At 38.1% G+C, this 20256-nt stretch overlaps 1 protein-coding gene across 3 annotated transcripts; it reads right to left on the bottom strand.

Annotated features, from left to right (window-relative positions):
* Nucleotides 1-547: 547 nt before the first annotated feature.
* Nucleotides 548-20050, bottom strand: Vps35 (Vacuolar protein sorting 35). Of its 3 annotated transcripts, none has more exons than XM_069499738.1 (18): nucleotides 19934-20050; nucleotides 19498-19578; nucleotides 18781-18901; nucleotides 17018-17211; nucleotides 16499-16627; nucleotides 15701-15786; nucleotides 15144-15336; nucleotides 14879-15007; nucleotides 14600-14704; nucleotides 14052-14200; nucleotides 13157-13376; nucleotides 11268-11377; nucleotides 9813-9981; nucleotides 7900-7997; nucleotides 6817-6995; nucleotides 5981-6114; nucleotides 3900-4073; nucleotides 548-2230 (listed from the first exon to the last, which is right to left on the bottom strand). In XM_069499738.1, the coding sequence occupies exons 1-18, from the start codon at nucleotides 19979-19981 to the stop codon at nucleotides 2072-2074; spliced, it is 2478 nt and encodes an 825-aa protein (XP_069355839.1). In that variant the 5' UTR covers nucleotides 19982-20050; the 3' UTR covers nucleotides 548-2071. The 3 variants fall into 3 exon arrangements, with proteins under 3 accessions (XP_069355839.1, XP_069355841.1, XP_069355840.1); XM_069499740.1 differs by lacking the exon at nucleotides 19934-20050 and adding an exon at nucleotides 19737-19862; XM_069499739.1 differs by lacking the exon at nucleotides 19934-20050 and adding an exon at nucleotides 19665-19800.
* Nucleotides 20051-20256: the final 206 nt, after the last annotated feature.

Raw genomic sequence — 20256 nt, 5'->3', positions numbered from 1 at the left:
GATACTATTAAAATAAATAAAAACACTAATACTGGCAGTGGTAGGAGTAATCCAATAAATAGATGGAATGCAGCACCTAAACTCCTTCCAAATAAAGTGAGTGGGAAAAATATTGTAACGAATAATACCAAAGCCCCTAACGAATTTGCCTCTTCGTCCAGAGTTAATAGCGAACCCTTTGATACAAGTAACTATGTTTTAACAAGTTAAAGAAAAAAATAATAGTATGAACTCTAAAGAATCTGTTTTTGACAGGCTTTACAAGCCTAAAGTTGTACACAAACAAACTGTTGTACACAAACAAACTGTAGACAGTGCAACAAAACCAAAAACTGATCCGAACTGCACCAAAAAGGCTACAAAAAATGTTAGGCAAAGGAAAGTTAGACGTTCAATATCTGCAATTCATTTCGAAGGTGTAAATAAAAATGAATTGCCTAACTGCATACATAATAAGTGGGCGTCAATAGGAGACCATATTAACAAGAATTACTTACAAGAGTCAAATGATGATGAAGGCGACAAAGGCGATGAGGATGACAAAGGCGAGAAAGTAATTTCAGCGGTCACAAAAGAAAGTAAGAGAGTCAAATTTCAAATACCTCCACAGCTAAGCTCTCCAAAAAGCCCTCCAAAACCGGAAAAAGAGATACAGAGATTGCAGAGTTGGTTAAAGAAAAGGGGGAAATCTTTAGATTCATATTACCACTTGCAGTGGTTTGGACTAAATCATTTATGTAATCGTAATATAAAACCACAAGAGGAAGCGTGGAAGTTCGACGACGCTGATGAAAACAAAGAGAACGAGCATCAGGACATAAAAGTGAAAAAGAGTAATTTTCGGAAAATAACAATAGAAATGGTAATCTGGAAAATGAAGGCCTTCCGGTGCTAGCTCACCATTCTAGCACCCTGGGACCCCAACGTCCATCGGTTTTACGAACTATGTGCCCGGCCCATTGCCACTTCAGCTTCGCAACCCGTTGAGCTATGCTATGGAAGCCGACATGCTCCAATTCAATTAGACGCTGTTTGCTTTAGGCAGCTATCAACTGAAGAAAACCTGTAGTTACTATGGTGAACACGTACAATCAAATGGTGCATTCACAGCAGACTTCGCTGGAGATATCCCAGTGGAAGATGTTCAGGAGATGGCGTGATGAGTTCTCCTAGCATTACGAAGCCGTATAAAATCCAGGCATGGTGCGTTAAAAACGTATTATGTCTACATTGCAGCTGATCCAGCACTTCGTGGAAGACAAGCTATTCAGATTCGTGCAAAATAATCAGAACAGTAACACATTCATTAAATCGGCCATAATCAATATACAGAGTATACTAATTTTTTGTATAACTTGTATAACAGAACAGATAATGACCCTACAGCTTTCGGGCCATAATGACAGTTGCTTCAGATCATTAGTTCTAGCCATATCTATCATTATTTTAAGTTTCCCAGCACTTTCAGAAATCAATAACATGTATGAAAATGAGGAGTCAACAAACCTGTATACCTTGGCTCAGAGCAATCCTACAACTTTGGTGCAATATTAACTGCTCCAAATGACTAGTTCTAACAATACGTACCAATTTTTTTGTTGGCCGGCACTTTTAGAAAAGGCCCAAAAATGTATGGAGGCAGAATGATCTCCTTTGTAGATTTTTTTTTTCAAATTACACACCCAAAATCTGATTATGGCTAGTAAGCCGATGGTAGATAGAATTATAATAAGAAAAAAAATCAATATTTGTTACATTGTTATACAAACCTTTTTCTATCAATGAATGAATATACTTTTATTGTACACCACAAAAATCAATATACAGAAAACACAAAAAGCAAAACAAAAATATAGTCAGGTACAATTAACACGCGTTCTATGCTTTGTCGTTCGCTGCTTTTTAGGGTCCCATAGCCAAAATTGCCGCCATGAAAATTAAAAAAAAAATTAAACAGGATTATTTCTTGTATGATGGTACGGAACCCTTTCTGTGCGAGTCCAACTCGCACTTGACCGATTCTTGTACAATTTTCCATGATTCCATACACTGAGTTCGATTAAAATGTACACTAAGACAGCACAAGTCCCTCATAACCTAAGCCCTCAGGGTCTGGACACTCCATCCTGTTCTTGAGATGCTGCAAAGTGTTGTGGAAATGTTTGGTGATCTGTTCCACTTCCTCCGACTGGTCGAGGTTACCTAACTCTTCGCGTATCTTTTGTATTATCTGAAAAATAAGAATTTTTGTAAATTAATTAATGTGGTCGACCTTTACACATTTGTTAACCAAATTTATTTATTTTCAACTAGCTGCCCCGGCGAACTTCGTACCGCCTAACAGTCGATTCTTTTTCAGGCAAATTTTTAAATTTTTCACTATGAACCATCCTCGTACTTCAAGGAATATTATAAAAAAAGAATTAGCGAAATCGGTTCAGCTGTTCTTCGAGATTTGCGATCAGCAACACATTCAATGATTCATTTTTATATATAGCGATTATGAAATCAGGTCTAGGTAACCCTTAATTAAAATCGGAGTATTTTTTTTAAATATTATCAACCATAATATGTTAATCAAATGAACTTGATACAAAACGGTAGGAGGAACAGAACAAATAAAGGAACAAGACTTATATGGTTGCCTTGGGAAAAAATTAAAGATTGTTTTTATCTTTGTCATTTGTATGAAATTACGTAACAGAGAGAGCCCTATATTAGCTATTCTCCGTGGTAGAATGTAGTAAAACCTTCTGTCACTTTGGGAAAACAATTTAAGAATTCTAAATTACAAGACAGACTAACGTTGGTAATAGTATATTACATTCCAGGCCTGAAATAAAGCAATTACTGGCCAAGGCGAAGCTGGTAATCGCGAGGTTGGTAATCGCTATTTCGGCCGAGACTTGTATAGTACTTTTCTTCCAATCGCGAGGAAACAATAAAAAATTAATACAAGAAACTCAGTTTTAATTCATATGAAAATGTATATTGTGTATTATATTATGTACCTAAAAAAAGCAAAAAATCATTAAAAAAGATTAAAGAACCTCGTCATCAGTATGAAACTTTGACGACCTCCCTGGCGCAGTGGTAAGCGCTGTGGTTTTATTAGTGGGAGGTCCCGGGTTCGATTCGGATTAGGAATTTTATAATTTCTAAATTTCTGGTCTGGTCTGATGGGAGGCTTCGGCCGTGACTAGTTACCACCCTACCGGCAAAGTAGTGCCGCCAAGCGATTTAGCGTTCCGGTACGATGCCGTGTAGAAACCAAAGGGGCATGGGTTTACTAAAAACTGACATACCCCTTCCAGGTTAGCCCGCTTCGATCTTACACTGCATCGTCACTTGTATCTGAATTTAAAAAAAAAAACTGTCCAGCAATTTCCATTACAGTCCTCTTGGAAATTCTTAGCGTGCGGCAAGTAAACACCCGATAGCAGTCCTTTGTAGTGACATCCTTTCTTCAGTAAAGTAGCAAATTCCGAGTAAGTGGAAGAAATCAAATCCCGTCGATTTCCCGAAAGACATGCAAATAAATTAAACCTTCCGCAATCAAAATTAGTACTGCATACCTCGAGTCCCTACGTAATGTCTATAAAGATATATAATAATTTACCAGACAACATTCGTAACATAAACAATGAAAATAAATTCAACAAAATATTTAAAAACTTTTTATTAGAAAAGGGCTACTATGCCGTAAATGATTTCCTAAACGACGAACATAAAAATAAATAATAATATCGGTCTCCCTACCAAGGTCTAAGGACCAAATTGCGACACCCAAACTGGGTATCCATAATACTTTATACATGCTTAATATGATGTAATGAGTTATGGAAATGCAATAAATAAAATTTGAAATTTGAAATTTGAAATTTGAAAAAATAGCTTACAGCTTCAATAAGGTTGGTGGTGAGGCTGGCGTTGCCCCGCTCGCGCAGCAGCGCATATCTTCCCAGCAGCTCGGCCAGTAGTTGCGCCTGCACGCCGCCGTCCATGCACTGTTGCGCTACCCGAGCTGCCTTCTTCAGGCAGTCCAGCGCTCTGCCCGCCTCGTTCAGAGGCCACTAGAAACAAAAAGTTTTTTATTTTATATATATACTAGCTTATGCTCGCGACTTCGTCCGCGTGGACTACAAAATTTCAAAACCCTATTTCACCCCCTTAGGAGTTGAATTTTCAAAAATCCTTTCTTAGCGGATGCCTACGTCATAATAGCTATCTGCATGGCTAATTTCAACCTGATCCGTCCAGTACTTTGAGCTGTGCGTTGATAGATCAGTCAGTCAGTCAGTCAGTCAGTCAGTCACCTTTTCCTTTTATATATATAGATAAATGGCGGGGGATCGAGCAGGCGGGTCACTTGATGGCAATAACCGCCCGCCCATGAACATTTGTAGCGCCAGAGGAACTGCTAATGTGTTGTTGTCATTTCAGGAATTTATTGAACCACCCCTTGAATAAACCCATATTGAAATTTGTAAAGTACAATAAATTTGTGATGGAGTTCAAGAAAAAGTCTGGTTTATGTCTGAAAAGATTTTACTACACCAAGACTACCCCATTTTGTATGGACAATAGGGTAAATACTAGGTCATATCAATATGGCACAAATGCAAACGGGCAACAACAGCTGTAAACCAAATTTTGCAATTTTTGTCATCCAACTCTATATAAAACTCTATATATTTTATAGCTCGCATCTGCTTATGAAGCTATGAGCTGAGCATTATGAAGGCAATGAAACTCTTTTTTTTAATTTACAGACTAGCGCTTGGCTGCAATCAGACCTGGTGGCAAGTGATGATGCAGCTGAAGAAAGAGCGCTCTTGCCTAGAAGATGCCTATTCACTCTTGTTTTAAAGATACCCGGGTTGAAAATAGTAGAAAGGTGAAGGAGGAACCAGGTCGAAAAGTTATTGGGCACACTCCGAAATATATCCTATAAAATACCGATAGACAGGCAAGTTTGCGCCGATGTTCCAACCTTTGAAGTTTAGAATTGACCAGCGCTTCGTCACCAATGAGTCTTCTGGCGCGACGGTCCACCGAACCCCATAGCGTGCCACAGATATAATGTCTCTCACCCGGTTATACTCACGTTTTTAGTCCACGTTAGCCTCAGTTTAGTTAGTTAGTTTAAGTTTCAGTCTTAACCGCGACGCGTGCGCGAACTGACTTCTCTTGAAAAGGACCCCGGATGGGTTCGAAACTAGTCAGGCTAACGTCGACGAAACACGTGAGTATAGCCGGGTGAGAGATCTATATATATATATAAAAGGAAAAGGTGACTGACTGACTGACTGATCTATCAATGCACAGCTCAAACTACTGGACGGATCGGGCTAAAATTTGGCAAGCAGATAGCTATTATGACGTAGACATCCGCTACGAAAGGATTTTTGAAAATTCAATCCCTAAGGGGGTTAAATAGGGGATTGAAATTTGTGTAGTCCACGCGGACGAAGTCGCGAGCATAAGCTAGTATGTATATAAAAGGAAAAGCTGTCTACTTAGATCAGTAACGCACAGCTCAAACTACTGGACGAATCGGGCTGAAATTTGGCACGCAGATAGCTATTATGACGTAGGCATCCGCTAAGAAAGGATTTTTGAAAATTCAACCCCTAAAGGGATGAAATAGGGGGATGAACACAACAACTATAAACAAATAGATCATAGACAAGGCACTGGGTCTGTGGTCTTCTCTAAAGACATTGACAGTGAGAGTGATACGACATATAATGTGACAGCCTGACATTAGGCAGGAAACGGACTAACAAGCTTCAGATTCATTAAACACGTAACGTTAACGGACTTTACATCACATCGATTTCAACACACAAGTTAATAAAGGAAAACTCAAGATTCCACAAACTTGAAATTTTGTAGTCCACGCGGACGAAGTCGCGAGCATAAGCTAGTATTATATAAAATGGAGATCACTCACGATAGTTTAAACGCTAAAACTCACTTGTTTCCCATCTTTAGCCCCTTTCCAGAAGAGATGTGCACACAGCGCCACGGCTCGACTCTGGTCTGGTTTCTTCAGCAGCTTGCTCGCTGCTAGCGCGCACTGCGTACGCATGGGTTCCGCGTTTTCCGCACCTGCAACGTTTTTTTATTTTTAGGGTTAATTTTGTTGTCTGTCTGTCTGATCTGTCGTGTCTGTCAAGTAAACCCATTCCCACTTCTCATTCCCATCCCCTCGGACGTGTGGTGGGGGGACCTAGCGAGTGGGTGGGTAGTCGCTAGGTTTTAGTGGGTATTCCGGTCGCCTCTCGGCTGTCGAGTCCCACATACCCTCCCACAAGTTGGCTAGCTTCCAGGTGGGGGGGGGGGGGGGGGGGGGGGGAGATGCGTTATCGTATTTCCCAGCAATGATAAACACACATTCAATTTCAATTAGGGGAGGAGCACAGCAGTCCGTGGGTAATCAGTAAGTACATGATGAATATCACTCATGTAAAAGCAAAAGTCAGAGGCTTATTGAGAGATTTAATCTTTATAATAACCTAACTGCAATATTAACTTGATTAGGGCACAATTGCTATTGTAACCACTTAATCAAAATATCGACCTAAACACAAAAGTATTTAATAGTCGTTGAGTCTCGAGTCGGAACGAGACTGGCTTAAAAACCTTCAAACACTGGTATTTATACAAATCGATTCAAGATGGCTTCCCCGCCACAGATCGCGTGACATCGGATGAGTCAAATATTGTCTAATTCATTAAACTAACTTCAATAAGCTAACACATGATAGTTTAAAAACACTGAATTCGTCTGAAAGTTCACTGGACACTTACCAAAACAGTTAATCTGTTCGAACGTAGCAATGATGAGTGTGATAGCGGCCAACTGCGCCTTGCTGTCCGATATTTCGTCCTCGTACAAAGAAAACGCCTGCGAAAGGTACTCGTAGGCGATCGTTTCGTGGTTCGCGAAGCCTATCTCGCTTATCGCAAGCGCTCCTTGGAGGTACAATCTGAAAACAGGATAAAATCGGTCAAGTGCGATTCGAACCCGCACACGAAGGTTCCGTACCTACCATCATACAAGAAATAACACTTTTTTATTTTACTTAAATTTCATGGCGGCAATTTTGAATTTCTTATTATTTGTTGTTATAGCGGCAATAGATATACATATTCTCTGAAAATTTCAACTCTCTACCTATTCACGTTCACGAGATTCACGTTCACGACAGACGGACGGACGGACGGCGGAGGCTTAGTAATATGGTAGGTAGTTTATTATCACTTTAATATCAAATTATGACACTTTTGAAAAAAAAACGGCCAAGTGCGAGTCAGGCTTGCGCATCGAGGGTTCCGTACTACAGTCTTTTTTTAAATATTTTGAAAATTGAAAATATCAACTCATTTTAGTTTATGACGACAATTTAATTTTATTTTTGTGTGATGTAACCACAAATTCACGGTTTTCAGATTTTTCTCCTCATGTCTGCTATAAGACCTACCTACCTTCCAAATTTCATGATTCTAGGTCAACGGGAAGTACCCTGTAGGTTTCTTGACAGACAGACAGACGGACAGACGGACGGACGGACGGTCAGACAGACAGACAGACACACACACACACATTTTAATTTTTTTTGTGTGATGTAACCACAAATCCACAGTTTTCAGGTTTATTGCTGTCTGCCAAATTTCATGATTCTAGGTCAACGGAAAGTACCCTGTAGGTTTCTTGACAGACAGACAGACAACGATGTGATCCTATAAGGGTTTCTTTTTTCCTTTTGAGGTACGGACTTCGGAACCCTAAAAAGAGTAAAATACCCAATTGGATAGGGGTAGACATTTGTGTGTACCAAGACAGCTGCTCGCACCACAGTTCTGTCAGTCTGCACTGGCCCTAATCCCTACCTTAGAGGCAATTCAGCAAGTTCAGCCTTCACCAGCAAACTGATGGTCTGATGGCAGAACTGGAAGATTTTCTGGCACTTTTTCTCCCACATCTCGTCCTGTAACAAAACTTTTAATAACTCTCTCCTTAAGCTTAATAAATAAGCTTTCTTCTGTGTTAAGTACAGTCACATACCACCTATAGACGCCTTATAGCCGGACACCCCGATCGTCAAGCTTTGGCAGTTACTTAGCATCACAAATATACCAGATATGCAACTAGCGTGGCCCCCTCAGTCCCTCTCGCTCAAGCAGAGGTACTTACTTGTGAAATGTTATTCCGTCTATTTTACGTTCGCTTCGGCTATTGTAGCCTAGTATACTGCAACACACCATTGCAAAATAACTTCACAAACAAAAAACAACAAAACGAATCAATTATTTATTTACAATACTTGAGTCAACATAACCTCACTTCACGTCGTTTGCCAAAATCTCACGTACAAATACATTTTGCCAAACAAAAAAAGTGGCCAGGGTGATAAGGACAAAACATAATCATTTTGTCACGTTCTAATAACAGCTTAAATGTATTTAGCTATCTCGCTCTAACAGTAAGTGTCACAATGGGGCTACTTCTAACAGTCCTTGTTCTGAGCCACCTATAGACGCCTTATAGCCCGACACCCCCGATCGTCAAGCTTAGGCAGTTACTTAGCATAGAAGTCGGCCCACGCCAGTTCGGTACCCTCGTTCCGCACATCGTGACTTTTGAGTCCACCAATCACAACAAAGCATTCTCCCCTGTCCCCCGCCAACATTTTACGATTTTGTTTCCATGTATATGCATACTCTTGAGACATCGGCAAAATTCGTTTGCGAAGAAAATCGCAACCTAACGACGATTAAAACTGAATGAAATACAGTCCTTATCGCTTGACCTTAAGATTTTAAACACAAGAACAACAGAGACTGGTGCTATCTCGCTCATAATTCACGCGTATAGCGAGAGAGATATATACACGCTGAAATTTTAATGGTTGTTTTCCCGAAGCGAAATGATTTTGTCATGGTATTACAATCGATTTATAAATATAAAAAAATATTAGTCGAAAATGTCAAATTTACAATCGAGAATAACAAAAATCGAATTAGACCTCGAACTAATAGTGATACCGCGTGCGCGCAGGCTAGTTTATGCCGTATCACTACGCGCGAGAGCTTATTTTGCTCTAAACTTTTTCACTTTATTGGCAGCGCGGATCGAGTGGATGTACCTACCTACTATTCACGTTACGTCTAGGGAGTTAGTATTGTTTCTCACACTTTCGAGTTGTCGATTTTTTTATTATTATTAATTCAAAACAAAAACATTTTTATTATTTAAATTTAACTCAAAAGAGATTGCCCATTTTCTTAGGAGCTTTGGGCCCCCCCTAATATAATTGTTATGTCACCATGGTTTTAATTTTATTTTGTAGACAAATAATTAAATATTTATATTCTGCAAACGATTTCTATTTATTCACCCTGGTTATAAAGAAATCTTATTTTTTATATTGCTGATATTGAGGTTATATTTAATTAATACTTCTTCAAAATAAATGCATGTTTACGATTCTAACTGTAATTGTGGATATTTTCAATAATAGAGTGAAAAAAAGTCGTTATAAAACATAATCGTAAATAAATAATACATTTAAAAAAATTAATTTAAGTTTTGACACGACGCCACAAAAGAGGGCCCGTTCACGGGCGATCTCCTTTCGATAATACTACTGAGGGCCAATCGTTCTGCCGCGGGAAGACAACCACTAAAACTTCACCCTGTATAGAGAGAACCCTGCATTAACATCTGCTATCTCGCTTATAATTCGATCGAATATAGAGACATGAAATTTTAAGTTATGTTTCAAGAAAGTTTGGAGGTTTACCTGATCCTTCAGTTCCTTGTAAGTGAATGCGAGTCGGTACGCGTGGAATATGATGGGCGGGAACGTGTGTTGTATGCGCTTGGCGCCTCCGCCTTGGAGGGCTTTTCTAGCGGCGCTTAGTATTAGATACTGTTGATCCGCCGAATCCGACTTGAAGTGATGGATTAATCTAAGGAAAGACAAAGCATATTTCAAAGTCTATCTACCCGATCGGATCGGGATATGTACTAGTCAGTAGCGTGCAGGTCATAGAGGCAGAAATGCAGTGCTTACCCCAGTTGTAATAGCACGATGCATATTTTCATTATGACCTGCCAGTAAACAGGTTCCTAGCTAACTAATGCATACCCTAGCTTCAAACCCTGTGCACGCCACTGGTACTAGTAATTATAAATCTTCTTTATTGTGAAAACTTTACTGGCTTACTGGAATTATCTAGACTAAGGTTAAAATTATGTAAAACTAGATGACGCCCGCGACTTCATCCGCGTAGATTTAGGTTTTTAAAAATTCCGTGGGAACTCTTTGATTTTCCGGGATAAAAAGATGTCAAGCTATATCTTTACCAAATTTCGTCAAAATTCGACAGACAGACACACACTTTCGCATTTATAATATTATTAGTATGGATGTAAAGCTGTTTGATTTCCATAAGTCACCGTCGACAGAGTGAACTAGAGCGAGGGAACTCTAGGTTTGATCCTGAATCGACATGTCAAACATTAGACTACGGTGACGTAAAATCAAAGAAAAATAGGGCTACTTGCGTCAAATGTACTGACATTTGACGCCTGCCAGTGACGTTGAAGTCTCGACGTTTTGTTAGAAAGTCCCTAACCGTTATGAACTGTGCCGTCGAGTATACGCTTTTAGAACATGATTCCGAAAGGGTTTTAGAATTTTGCCATTAAAAAACACATATTAAAAAAAAAACTTTGATATCTCTCTTAGTTACATGGCCTTAAAACTACGGACCTGCATTAGTTAGAAACTGTGTTAGTTAGTTAATTTTTAACACCCATCTCACCATAAATTAAAAGAGAATTAATAAAAAGATCAAGTATAATCAATAAATGATATTATTTAAATTTGTGTGTGCGCGCGTGTTTTCTAAAAAACTTTTGTTATATTTTTTTATCTGTTTTATTTTATTTTATGAGACTTGTGCGGCACGGACACGTCATCCGCATTTCAACGTTATTTTTAAGTTAATTCCATCTAACGTTGTATAGATAGACGTTGGGGTCCCAAGGTGCTGGAATGGCGACCTCGCACCGGAAGACGCAGCGTTGGAAGACCCCCCGCAAGGTGGACGGACGACATCAGACGAGTCGCAGGGAGCCGCTGGATGGCGGCGGCGCAAGACCGTGGCGTGTGGAAGTCCCTACAAGAGACCTATGTCCAGCAGTGAACGTCTATTGGTTGATGATGAACGTTGTATAGATTTGTACACACCTGGCCAGCAAGCCCTGCTCCTCCATAAAGTCCTCAGCGTCAGGTTCGCAGGCGAGCGGGTCTGGTTGCTCGCGCACCAGCACGTCCAGCATCGATAATACTGCTTCCACCTGATAACATCTGTTAGCTTTTTATTTCATAAATTAATATTTGAGGCTATTTGACTAAAATAAAGAAAATACAAAGTCTTCATTTGACTTAAATCTAAATATATAAAAAGAAAAGGTGACTGACTGACTGACTGACTGACTGACTGATCTATCAACGCACAGCTCAAACTATTGAACGGATCGGGCTGAAATTTGGCAGGCCGATAGCTAACATAACGTAGGCATCCGCTAAGAAAGGATTTTTGAAAAATCAACCCCTAAGTGGGTGAAATAGGGGTTTGAAATTTGTGTAGTCCACGCGGGCGAAGTCGCGAGCATAAGCTAGTTTAAATATAAAAAAATATATGTCTTGATTTGAATAAATTCAATATAAACATTTTTACAAGTCATGATACTAGAATCATAACGTCTATAAATAAGATCTTTTGGCGGTATTAACGCCCAGTCTTGCTCTGTCAGTATTGACGCAATTTTTAATATCGGTCCACGACCGTAAATTTACGAATTACCTAATAAAGTGAATAATCAATTGCTAAACACGTAAACGAAATAAAGTCACGGTAAATAACTAATCGACTAGTGCTCGAGAGAAATAAAAGTTTTACTAAACGGGCTATGTATGTCTATCATTTCATCGATGAACCTGGCTACGATGTTACACAGTGTTGGTTTTTTTTTTTTTTTAAATAACAAGCGTAGGTACACCAAATATTTACATTATTATTTTCTCGCCAAACTGGTGAGCCAGTTTGTTGGCGAGCTGGCGCTCCTTAAAAATAACTAGAATCTACGTATTAAATTGTACTTATGTATGTAAACTTATATTCTAACTTATAAACTTATACTCAGATTAAGGATTGAACGCTTTAGAGATCAATCCTCAATCTGAGGTAACAAACAAAATAAACTAAAATATAAAACCAAATAATAATAATAAATTAAACAGTAAGGGGGTCCCTAAGGAAGTTGTATTCATCTAAATATATAAAGGAAAGGGTGACTGACTGACTGGACTGACTGATCTATCAACGCACAGCTCAAACTACTGGACGGATCGGGCAGAAATTTGGCATGCAGATAGCTATTATGACGTAGACATCCGCTAAGATAGGGTTTTTGAAAATAAAACCCCTAAGGGGGTCAAATAGGGGGTTGAAATTTGTGAAGTCCACGCGGACGAAGTCGCGAGCATAAGCTAGTTCATAATATTCTACGCAAACTACGAAGCGATTTGCCTCCTCATTTCTAATTCGAACCGCTAAGATTTGGAATACCCTTCCAACACCAGTTTTCCCTCCAATTATAGTATGGGTACCTTCAAGTCAAGAGTAAATAGGCATCTTCTAGGCAAGCGCGCTCTATGTTAGGCTGCATCATCACTTGCCACCAGGTTGAGCCGATTGATCAACATCAACTTAAATACTTACATCCTCAGGAGTAGACTGTGGTATCGCTCTCCAGTACATCATTAATTAGATGCACAGCAATCATCAACCAGCCTCATTTGTGGAGCTGGTTGATCAACATCAACTTAATTACTTACATCCTCAGGAGTAGAGACTGTGGTATCGCTCTCCAGTACATCATTAATTAGATGCACAGCAATCATCAACCAGCCTTATTTGTTGAGCTGGTTGATCAACATCAACTTAATTACTTACATCCTCAGGAGTAGAGACTGTGGTATCGCTCTCCAGTACATCATTAATTAGATGCACAGCAATCATCAACCAGCCTCATTTGTGGAGCTGGTTGATCAACATCAACTTAATTACTTACATCCTCAGGAGTAGAGACTGTGGTATCACTTTCCAGTACATCGTTAATTAGATGCACAGCAATCATCAACCGTCCTGGTTGGTTGAGCCGGCTGATCAGCGGGGCGTAGTTCTGCAATTTAATCAACGTGAGGATATTCTTGTAGTGGTCTGCTGGGAGCTTGAGGATCTTCATCAGTTCCTTGAAGACTGGTGTGTTGTGTTCCAGGTGTGGCTTTCCGCTGTTGAAGAAATTGGGTATTTTACTACTTTTGAATTTGATAAATATTATTACTTTATTATAAACTAGGATGAAAATAATCACGTATGCTGAAAAAAATATTGAAATCCAACAAAGATTTACAAAGTTACAGATTTTGATTTTGGAGTGGGAGGGTCTTCTATCCCTTTCTCGCAAAACGAAAATTTGTATGAAACCGCACGAAGAAGAAGCACTATGTCAAAATGACGTCATAATTCGTTATCAGAATGCTGAGTCTTCTAAGCCGCATGCATGACCAAGATCTTGATGTATTTCCACGTGGAAAGAAGATGAGGTGTCGATGATGAATAATAGCTGGTAAATCGGTAGATACACTTTGCACAACACGACACACTAAACCTTATTTATAAGTTCACCGCGGTGATGAAATATTGACTTCAAAGATCTAGATTAAATTGTCTCTTTTAACTTTAACGGTATTTTGCTAGGGTTTTAATGGCGTCGGTCCGTCGCTGTCGAGACCAACTCCCCGTTGCTTCTCTTGTGAAGATCACCGATACAAAACGCATGCTCACAAACGAACGAGCGCCCGCTATTGGTTCAAACCAAAAGAACGAGTATGTGAACGTAATTACAGATTATAAAACAAGAAAAACCACAGATTAAGCGAATAGCGTACAGTTACATTACTAACCTGCTCTGATGTATATCCGCACAGATCCTGTCCGTGTGTGCTAACACTCTGTCCACATACGACAGTTTGTCAGGGTGGCAGCGCTGCGCTAGCTTCAGTAGTGCCAACTGTAGAGCCAACATGTCTTCTGGAGGCATGTCTGTGCGACTCTGTTGAAAACAATATACAGTTCCAAAACTAAAGTAGACTACTTTTCAAAAACATCACCATAAGCGAACGGATCATATGTTAATATATACAAATTGTATATGTTCCGAATCTATACAAAAACAGCTTTCATTAGATAGCAAATCAATACGATTATCTCAAGTTTATTTTTTCACTGACGTTTGTTTGTCATATCCGCCATATTGGATTGGTCATGACGTCATAATATAGCCTATGATACTCGCGAACTCTAAAGGCGAACAACAAATAAACAATCAACAAATAAACAGACATTTCAAACATTATATCCTCACGTCATAATCTGGTGAAAAGATATTCTAGTAATAATTTTGAGTTTTTAATAATCAACAATCCATAGAAACTAAACGTAGAAGACTTGCCTGAGTGATTGCAGCAACCTGGTCGGAAAAGACTTCAAACAATTGTACTTCCTGCTCCTTCCCATCTTCTAAAACTACGCTGAGATTCACGTTACCCTCATTCCTCTAAAAAGAGCAAAAGCATTTACATATATTCCTTGTACACCAGTTTAAAAAAAAAAACAATGTAAATGACTCTTGACTTGTTTATTGACTTTTTAAGATGTTTTGTCTCAGTCTATATTTTAAGAGTCGTAAACCAACATACATTTTGAAGTTCATACATAAAAGTTCACGCACCTGACTGAAAGCCGCAAGTCGTTCGATCAACGCAATGATGATATTCTTAATGTTGACACCGGGTTGTAGCTCTGCACAAGACTTCAAGAACGGCTGCAGGTTTGCCAAGTGAAACTCATCAGGGAATACCTAAAACAATAGTATGTGATAATGGTACCCATTTTACATGTTGCCCTTGTAAATACTTAATGGACAGGACACGGAGTTTGGCCAAGGCCAGTTGTGACAAGCGCACCAGGTTAGTGCCAACTGTATAAGGAGTCACCTGTATAATACACTCCATGAGGTACTCCTGTGCGATGGCATCCCGGCAGCTGACGACTTGCTCCAGTATGCCTGGCAGCACGAGGCGCCTGTAGTCCTGTTCCCCCACAGACTCCAGTTGTGACAAGCGCACTAGGTTAGTCCCAACTAGGATACGTAGTTCAGATCGCTCGCGTTCCCGACGCTCCTTGTCCCTTTGTCAATAAATCAAATTCACTTTTTACCAAAATAATATTTAAATACATATCAAAAATTGCGGAACCGGCAGGACTCTGAACCTGCGTCTTCTGGGTTCACGCCCGACGCCCTGACAGCTAGGCCACGGTTTCGCTTACTGCCAGGGACGAAATTTGTGATATGCATGTTCACTCAGTACTGAAGCGACTGTTAATGCCATCTAGTAGCGACATTTTGCAGTTATCGAAACTACTTTCAAAGGACATATTTTGCTTTTTACTATATTTTTATAATTTTACTATATTTTTTATTTTACCAAAATGTACATCTAATATGATATGGACTGTATTTGTGATTCAGAAATACAGAAAGAGGAAATACCTTGAATGGCCTTGATGCTGCATTCTGACCCACAGTTTGTTCATTTCGGCGAAATTCATCAGAATGAAATCTATAGCGTCGCGAACCTATAGACAAACAGTATTTCAAGTCATTTCAATTGTATTAATGTCATCTGTTTGAGTACATATCTACAAGATTTGAAATAAGTGCTTCAAATGCAGACCGAAAAATTGAGTATCCTTATTTCAAATTAGTCAAATTTTTAGACTTATTGCTTAGGTGTTAAGTTTTATTTTAGCATAAATATGTTTGTCCTGATTTAAAAAATACTTTTCTTTTTTGTTGATGACAAGAAGACGTTATTATCGTTATTAAAGTTTATGTTCAAGTGTTAAGGTTTATACTAAACTGAAGTAGTAACTTTTTTCTACATTTTATAATAAGAAACATAGATGTGTATATGTGTGCTAACCTGCATCATTTTGTTGTGAGCTGCCATCTATACCTACTATCAATGATTAATGTTATAAAATTAAATAAATAAATTAAAACGTAATTTTCTTTAAAGTCTAAATATATAAAAGGAAAAGGTGACTGACTGACTGATCTACCAACTCACAGCTCAAACTACTGGACGGATCAGGCTGAAATTTAGCATGCAGATACCTATTATGACTCAGGCATCCGCTAAGAAAGGATTTTTGAAAATTCAACCCCTAAAGGGGTGAAATTGGGGTTTGAAATTTGTGCAGTCCACGCGAACGAAGTAGTGAGCATAAGATAGTGAGTAAAGTATAAAGTAAGTAATGTCAGAAAAGTTTTAAATATATCACTCACAGTGCCTTCACTGTCATTGGCAGCCTCAGTAGTGTCGGGCAGCACATTTCTAGTGCACTGCAGCAGATAGTTCCTGAGGAACAAGCCGCGGAGAGGATGCTGTACTCCTCGGCACATTTCTACCAGATCCTGTATAAAAAATGTTAAAATAGAGTATTCTAGACTTTTTGAAAAGTATCTTAATCTAAATATATGAAAGGAAAAACTCACAGCACAAACTACTGGACAGATATAGAATTATGACGTCATTTTGACAAATGCCATAGTAGCTTCGTGCAGTTTCATACAAATTTTCGTTTTGCAAGAAAGGGATAGAAGACCCTCCCACTCCAAAATCAAAATGCCTGTAACTTTGTAAATCATTGTTGGATTTTAATATTTTTTTCAGCGTACGTCATTATTTTCATCCTAGTTTATAATAAAGTAATAATATTTATCTAATTCAAAAGTAGTAAAATACCCAATTTTGGAATATCTATTATAGAGTAACATAGTGGAGTTTAAAGAAATAAGAGATACCTTCAACAGATCCCTCCGCAAGTTGGAATTAGTCTTGATGTAGACCAATCCGACTGTGATGAGGAGGTACAGCCTCGGCACAATATTGCCGGCATATTGCACCAGCTCGTACAGGTCGGCCACCTTGCGACCCTTCTGGAACTCTTCAAGCAGGTACAGTTCTAAGTGACGAAGCTCATCTGTTATTGCCATATCTGGTTTTTTGTGTTAAGGGGCATATGAAATTCTAAGATTTTAAGCTCCAAATTTACCATCATAGGACGAACTCTCATATAATTGAATACCTACATGTTTAAAATAAATCAATCTTTCGTATTGACCTTTACCGTTTATTTACAAAATCTATTTTATTTATTTTGTTATTTTATTTTTATTGTCCAATCTCCCGGACCTAGTTTTAATTAAATAAATGACAGACTCAACTTTAAAGCCCTAAATCTGTCCTTGAAAATCATCTAATTTACTGGAAAAAATACCTGAATATCAAAAATAGTGTTATTGACTTATAATGTACCAGAATATGCATTTTTAATCACATTACTGGGTAAAAAAAAGAACTGTTGCCAATTTTCACGAATTATGTGGCTAGTTTAAGACAACTTTTTGTATTGAATTAAACATAAATTCAACCAAAAATTTATATCAAAATAAACTATGTTCTTTAACAAATCTATTTGTGTAGTTTTGGTAACAATCCATTTATTTGATCAAGCATAAAAAAATTGTAAACATCACTCTAAATCACAATAAATAGCCACACAATGGCTTCGTTCGTATGGCAGAGCTTAAATTTGTAAACCTCCTCTTAAGGGGAATAAAACTCAAGTTAAATAAGTTATTTATATCTTGACTAGCTTATGCTTGTGACTTAGTCAGCATGGACTACACAAATTTCAAACGCCTATTTCACCCCCGTAGGGGTTGAATTTTCGAAAATTCTTTCTTAGCAGATGCCTACATCATAATAGCTATCTGCATGTCAAATATCAGCCTGATCCGTCCAGTAGTTTGAGCTGTGCGTTGATAGATCAGTCAGTCACTTTTTCCTTTTAAATATTTAGATTATTAGCTTTGGTAGAAAGTAGATTATACATGAATGACCACTAAAAAGTACAAAACTCATAGATTATTTTAATATATACAATTAAAAAACCAGTCAAGTGCGTGTCGGATCCGCAGCCGAAGGGTTCCATTACATCATACAAGAAATAACACTTTTTCATTTTTATTGTGACATAACCACAAATTCACGGTTTTCGGATTTTCCCCTTTACTAGTGCTATAAGACATTGCTACCAAATTTCATGATTCTAGGTCAACGAGAAGTACCCTAGTAATTAAAACATCGTAAATCAAAGTAAGTCATGTAGACAACTCATAACATATTATTTACTTTGAACATTGCATTTATAGCAAGATCTGATTGTTTTATGATTTTTCGGAAACAAAAAAAAAAAGAGGGTAGGTAAGTTTAAAACTTTTTGTTCACTATGTAACTGTTTGCAAGTTTAATCGAAGTTTTACACTGTAAATACTGTACACTTTCACAAGATAACATTTCCCAAGGTTCATAACACTTTAAACTATAAATAGATTACAAAAGTTTGCAGTTTAGTTCAAGTTAGACACTAAAATATAATTAAAAGCTCACTCAGCTAAACACATTTTACTACACATCATATTTGACAGTTTTCCTGCAGGTTTTTTAAAAACTTATGTCCATGCCGACAAAGTCACAGACGTCATCGCAATAAAAAGGATACAAAGCTCATAGTAGCTCTTGGGTGACAGGAGAGAGGTTCTTAGTTCTCCGAGCATAGTTGAAGCATGCTTCAGAGCATCCATTAGTTTTGATTTGTCCAAACATCTTTTCATCTGAAATGCCTGGAATATAAACAACATTTATTATAGTTGTAGTTAGAGCTGTGATAGCCTAGTGGTTAAGGTATCCATCTCCTTCGGGAGGTTGGAGTTTCGTTCCCGGGCACACACCTTATCTTATATTCAAACATTTTTCTCTGACGATTTATAGGTATACTAGATGATGCCCGCAACTTCGTCCGTGTGGATTTAGGTTTTTAAAATCCAGTGGGAACTCTTTAATTTTCCGGGATAAAAAGTAGCCTATGTCCTTCCACAGGGTATAAGCTAACTCTGTACCAAATTTCATCAAAATCGGTTGAATGGTTAGGCCGTGAAAATCTAGCAGACAGACAGACACACTTTCGCATTTATAATATTAGTATGGATTGTAAGTCCAGAGGGGTGTAGAGGTGGATTTTGATATCAAAATATACCATTTCAGATTCTGATGTTGCTGGATTTCAAGAACATCCGGATAAATAGTGACTGTCTATACTATAAATACTTCCTCGATATAGGATTGCGATATCGGGAATCGCGGGATAATATTGATAATGTTTTAGGCACCATACACCCCCTCTAAATGTCATGAAAATGTATAGAAGGATTTTATTTACCTGGACCTTAACTACGTTCAGCGCTTCATCTAGAAGCTTCTCCTGCTCCTCGACGGGCGAAGCTTGGTTCGTCATCTGGGCCTGCCCACAAAAAAGTTAAAATAATAAGGTAGGTAGTAACGAAAATTACAATCACTTATTACTACGATACTTTTTAAACCACTAACATTAGACCAGATATACAAAAACGGGTGATCTGTATTCTCCATGTGTGTAGATTGACGTGTTATTATACGTACCGGCCTCGATTTTGCAATTTTATTTGCTGATAAAGATGTTTTTGCTGAAAATCTCCTTGAAATTATTGGGGAATTCGTTGATCTTGAAGTTTTTTTTTTAATGGATTTGACATTTGACTTGTAGGGTTGCTGACCCTATGGCTATAATTATTAATTTATTACAGGTTTAGGGTAGAAATTATGCTAATTAAACGCACCTGTACGTATGATTTGGAAGGATATAGTGAATTTTGCGATAGATACATTAGTTTTAAGGTTTTTTGGCTTCCTAATTCACAATATTTATAGTAGTAAAATTAGTTAATAGTGCTCCGTGGTTTTAAACGAGTATAATAAAATTATTGTTGCAGTACTTAAGACTTGAAATTTTCAAGTATGGCAATAGTTCATTTCAATTATCAATATTTTGCGAAAAGTAAACAAGAATAGAATACAAACTACGAACAGTTATTTTTGCAGAAAAATCTTAGAAGAACAGTTCAAAATTGAACACAAATGGAAAATTCAGTGGCTCTACTGC

Source organism: Maniola hyperantus, chromosome 7 (assembly GCF_902806685.2).
Source record: "Maniola hyperantus chromosome 7, iAphHyp1.2, whole genome shotgun sequence".
Taxonomy (NCBI): Eukaryota; Metazoa; Arthropoda; class Insecta; order Lepidoptera; family Nymphalidae; genus Maniola; species Maniola hyperantus.
Note: the sequence above shows the minus strand (reverse complement) of the source record. Positions and strands in the feature narration are given on the sequence as shown.

What these genes read in the sequence shown, in the direction of transcription:
- Vps35 (XM_069499738.1), bottom strand. Translation starts at nt 19,981, where the DNA reads ATGTATCTATCGCAAAATTCACTATATCCTTCCAAATCATACGTACAG. An exon ending in GACTTGCGGCTTTCAGTCAG is followed by an intron (nt 14,705 to 14,878) that starts GTGCGTGAACTT and finishes TGCTCTTTTTAG; the next exon opens with AGGAATGAGGGTAACGTGAA. An exon ending in GGGCTAAAGATGGGAAACAA is followed by an intron (nt 4,074 to 5,980) that starts GTGAGTTTTAGC and finishes TTTTGTTTCTAG; the next exon opens with TGGCCTCTGAACGAGGCGGG.